The sequence below is a fragment of the Sinocyclocheilus anshuiensis genome, unplaced genomic scaffold, assembly GCF_001515605.1.
Source record: "Sinocyclocheilus anshuiensis isolate Anshui unplaced genomic scaffold, SAMN03320099.WGS_v1.1 scaffold517, whole genome shotgun sequence".
In the NCBI taxonomy this organism is placed as follows: Eukaryota; Metazoa; Chordata; class Actinopteri; order Cypriniformes; family Cyprinidae; genus Sinocyclocheilus; species Sinocyclocheilus anshuiensis.
The window spans coordinates 869,905-873,725 of NW_015536535.1; the positions used below are offsets into that span (position 1 = coordinate 869,905).

A 3,821-nucleotide genomic window follows, 5' to 3' on the forward strand; every position below is an offset into this window, starting at 1 on the left:
GCGCTTCAGCATGCACTCTCCGCACAAACTAGGCCCATTACAGCGCACATTTATCTAGGTTTAACGTTTAAACATTGTTATATGCTTGAACTGTTTTATATCTATAGATTTTATTTTAGGCAAGTTGTGATGATTTGAGAAGGCTAAATTGATCAAACATAGGCTCACTGTCTGCCGCTGGCCGCTTGGTCGTTACTTTAAAAAACAAAAACTAAACAAAATATAATCACTTTGCCATTACATACAAAACTGAACCATTTTAATAGCTGAATGAGTAGTATAAGCTGTTTTTGGAGAAGGGGGAAAAAAAGACAGGCTCGGGCTGGTAATTCTGATAAGCTGTCGGACACAGGCCGGGCTAGGGCCTAAATTTGACGCCCGTGCAGGGCTCTAAGGCGAACCAACGGGCAGCGTGAGTGCAAGCTGCAGTAGTCTGAAAAAGTTTGGATGTTTGTCCTTCCGTAGCCTACTTCATCTTTAAGTTTCTCAAGAGTGATCGGCGATGCGATCGCACATTTCACAAGATCCATTTCAGCTGTCACAAGCTGAGGGTGAAGCTTAAGGCATATATGCTTAGTGAGGACTGGTGCCGTTTTTCTCACAACTGAATACTGTGTCACACACCACACTCGAGGCCAACGCTTCATGTGAAAATCGCCTGTCCAGTTCAGCCAGCGGTGACTCAGTCCACCACATTTTTATTCATGGGTTTATTAAAATATACAACGAATTTCCATTATTCAGTTAACTTGCTAAAGCGGGAAAATAATGAAAAGAGAGTCCTCTCATGTAGCCTATCGCGACAAGTTAAGAATTAGAGCCCGACCGATATTGGTTTTTTGGGGCCGATACCGATATTAGGGAGTAAAAAAAAAAGGCCGATACCGATATATATGCCGATATTCTTTGTGTATATTATAGTACAGTACCAGTCAAAAGTTTGGACACTTTCCCATTCGTGTGTCCAAACATTTGACTGGTACTATATATAGAATACAGTATATACATAAACAGAATATATATGGGATCGCTAGATCGGTCGGCGCCGGACCGCGAATTTAACCACCCGTAACTCCCGAACCCCGGGGGCTATGCATGCGGGGGTGGGCTCATTCGAAAGAGGGCAACTCGATTCGCGTTCGAGAGGGTTCCTCGAGCTGAAGCGATCCCCCGAATTTGGTGCGGATTCGCCTCGGCCGTTCAAAGTTTCAATGGTTTTCCATAGACTTGAGCTTTAAAACCTTTCATCCAGGTCGCCAGTAGCAAACAATGGAGCGCGCTCTGCTGGACAAACTAAGTAATTACACCATTTCAAGCATTTTATCTGCATTATATGTTCTGTAAAAAAAATGTTCATGTCGGCGGCATATTCGCCGATACTGATATATCGGCGACAGGCTCATAATATCGGCAAAACGATATATCGGTCGGGCTCTATTAAGAATCATGATGAGTCGCGGCTCGCGAGAATGGGGCTTAAATATCATAGAAATTCATTTAGCCCAAAACTTACTTGTTCTATCCACTAAAATAACAAGATAATACAAATAAAATGAGAAAATATAAATTACTTAATTTTTATGTTTTATTCATAGCTCAGACAAAATCATGATTGGCTCTCGTCTGGGGGGAAGTGCCCCCCCTAAACTCCGCCTATGTCTGCTACGTAATTGTAGTTCTTTTCCTGTAAACACTAGCGTTATAACATGTGTTCTTGTGGCCAATAGGGGGCGTAAGCGCTTTGTGAGTGAGGGCGACGGAGGGATCGTGAAAAGCTAGAAGATTCGGGAGAGCTCCGGCAGGTCCTGATGATGAGCAGGCTGGGATCTCCTGCACTTCCCTGGGAATCTGTCCTCACTGTCTTCATTGCTCATCCTCTGAGTACACAGAAATATTCGGCCTCAGAAACGATATCATCTCGTAGAAGAGTGACAACTGAGAAATGCTGTTTTCTCCTCTGTTACAGGCTTTGTTTCCTTTTGTTTGTGAATTTATGTGCGATTGTATGCAGTGTAAGCGCTGCAGCGAAAGAAAGAAAGAAGTGGGGAAATCAGCAGCTTCAGATGGCCATGAAATACAGTTTGGGTTGAGGGATTAATGTTGCTTTTTTCAGCTTAAGTTGGTTTTTGTTGTTCACAAGTGTTCACTTGTTAGTGTTCACAGTGGTCTCTCAATGTTTTGCTTTTTTTTGCAATGTAATGCATAAAATATGGAGCACGTAAACTAATGTATTAAATAAATTGTGCTACTCAAATGAAGTGTTTAATCAAACTTTTGGGCCAAAATACAATATTTTATGAAGCGATTGGAGTCATTTCTATTGGTTTTCATTTTATTGCATGTTTATCTTCAAATTTGTCTTATTACTGCGTAAAGAAACCCACGTTTACAAATTCACAAGGTTCTGGGACATTGCTTGGTTAATTACATAGTCTTTTTTTTCGGTTATTCATGATTTATACCTAATGCATGATGAAAACAAATTTAATTCTAGTGAGTTTGTGGCTAGTTTTGACATCAAGCTGTATGTTTTAGCTGCCAAAGAATGGAGGAGAGAGCATCATCACCTCTCAGTCAGGCTGATGCCTGTGAGACTACAGTCTCCCATTTTCATAGCAGCTCAAAGTTTTGTACCCTCTCTGTTTGAAGGTAATGTTCAGAACAATCATTTTAATTTTCAGTTATTTTGTTTATTTGGACAATGAAAACTGGTTAAATTGTGTCAGTGCAGAGTTAACAATTATTAAAAAAAATTTGTGTATCATTTTTGAAGTGGTAAACTTTACAGCAAATTTCCACCAGTTTCAATCAACACTTGTGGTTTCAATTATATGATGGGAAGAAATTACTAAATTTAACCAAAAGTACTTTTGTACATGCGATCAGTCTTTGTATCTGTTTGTTGATGGGACACTTTTTCAAAGCAAAAACATTATTTTTGTCAACCAGCATTTCCAGAGTTCCAGCATTAAATACATTTTGACACTAATTTCAATAAAAATTCATAATGCTCATATTCATGTTTCTTTGTGAGTTTATTCTTTTTTTTTTTTCTTCTGGAAATTGATATATGGTATAGTAATTTTTGAAAGCCAGTTTTTATGAAGAGACATGCCATGGACAGGGTGGTGGAGTGCTTACCAGAGGTGAGGGACACAGTGACCTACTGTAGGTGGACAGGATACCAAAACCCTATACCCAAAACAGCAAACTGCAACATCTGAAACAATGTGGAAAGCAGCCTGAGTCTTTTTTTATGTTTTTTTTTTTTAAACAAACTGCAACCTTTTTGAATGAAGGAAAGACGCCTGATCTTCTCAGGTATTTTCAGTTTCAGATAAGTAGTTATTTGAAAAAGCAATTCTAAATTAAAAAGTAATGCGTTAATTTACTAGTTACTTAAAGTAATCTGATTACATAACTCGCGTTACTTATAATGCGTTACTCCCAACACTATGTAACTGTTCTGGACAGCACTGCAGGCTACCACACCATCAACTGACGGTTCGCAAAGACCCGCCCTCCTTAGTTACTGTTGCCATCCCCGACAAACAATGCCGCTCTCACACTATACATCATGTTCACGCAGTAAAAAATACATCGCAGAGCAAAGAAGAAACTGGAGAGGGAGTAAAATCTGTGCGTGGCAGGGGCAGCTGTCACTTGACCTGCCACCGCTATGTGCGCCTTCCACGTTACAACGTCCTTCCGACTGCCTCCCGCAGTAGTAGCCTAGGTTACAAACCACGCCCCTTAAAGTTAAATAACTCCATAATTTCCCTGTTCAACAAAAGCACTGCCCCCCCCCCCCCCCCCCACAC

At 40.4% G+C, this 3,821-nt stretch overlaps 1 protein-coding gene across 2 annotated transcripts in view; it reads left to right on the forward strand.

Moving 5' to 3' along the window:
- The window catches only part of LOC107695387 (programmed cell death protein 4-like), a 27,703-nt gene extending 24,689 nt beyond the window's left edge, over positions 1–3,014 (forward strand). For both annotated transcript variants that reach the window (XM_016495278.1, XM_016495270.1), the window contains exon 12: positions 1,728–3,014. In XM_016495278.1, the coding sequence (XP_016350764.1) occupies positions 1,728–1,779 (52 nt within the window). In that variant the 3' untranslated portion in view covers positions 1,780–3,014. The remainder of the gene's footprint in view (positions 1–1,727) is intronic.
- The last annotated feature ends 807 nt before the right edge of the window (positions 3,015–3,821 follow it).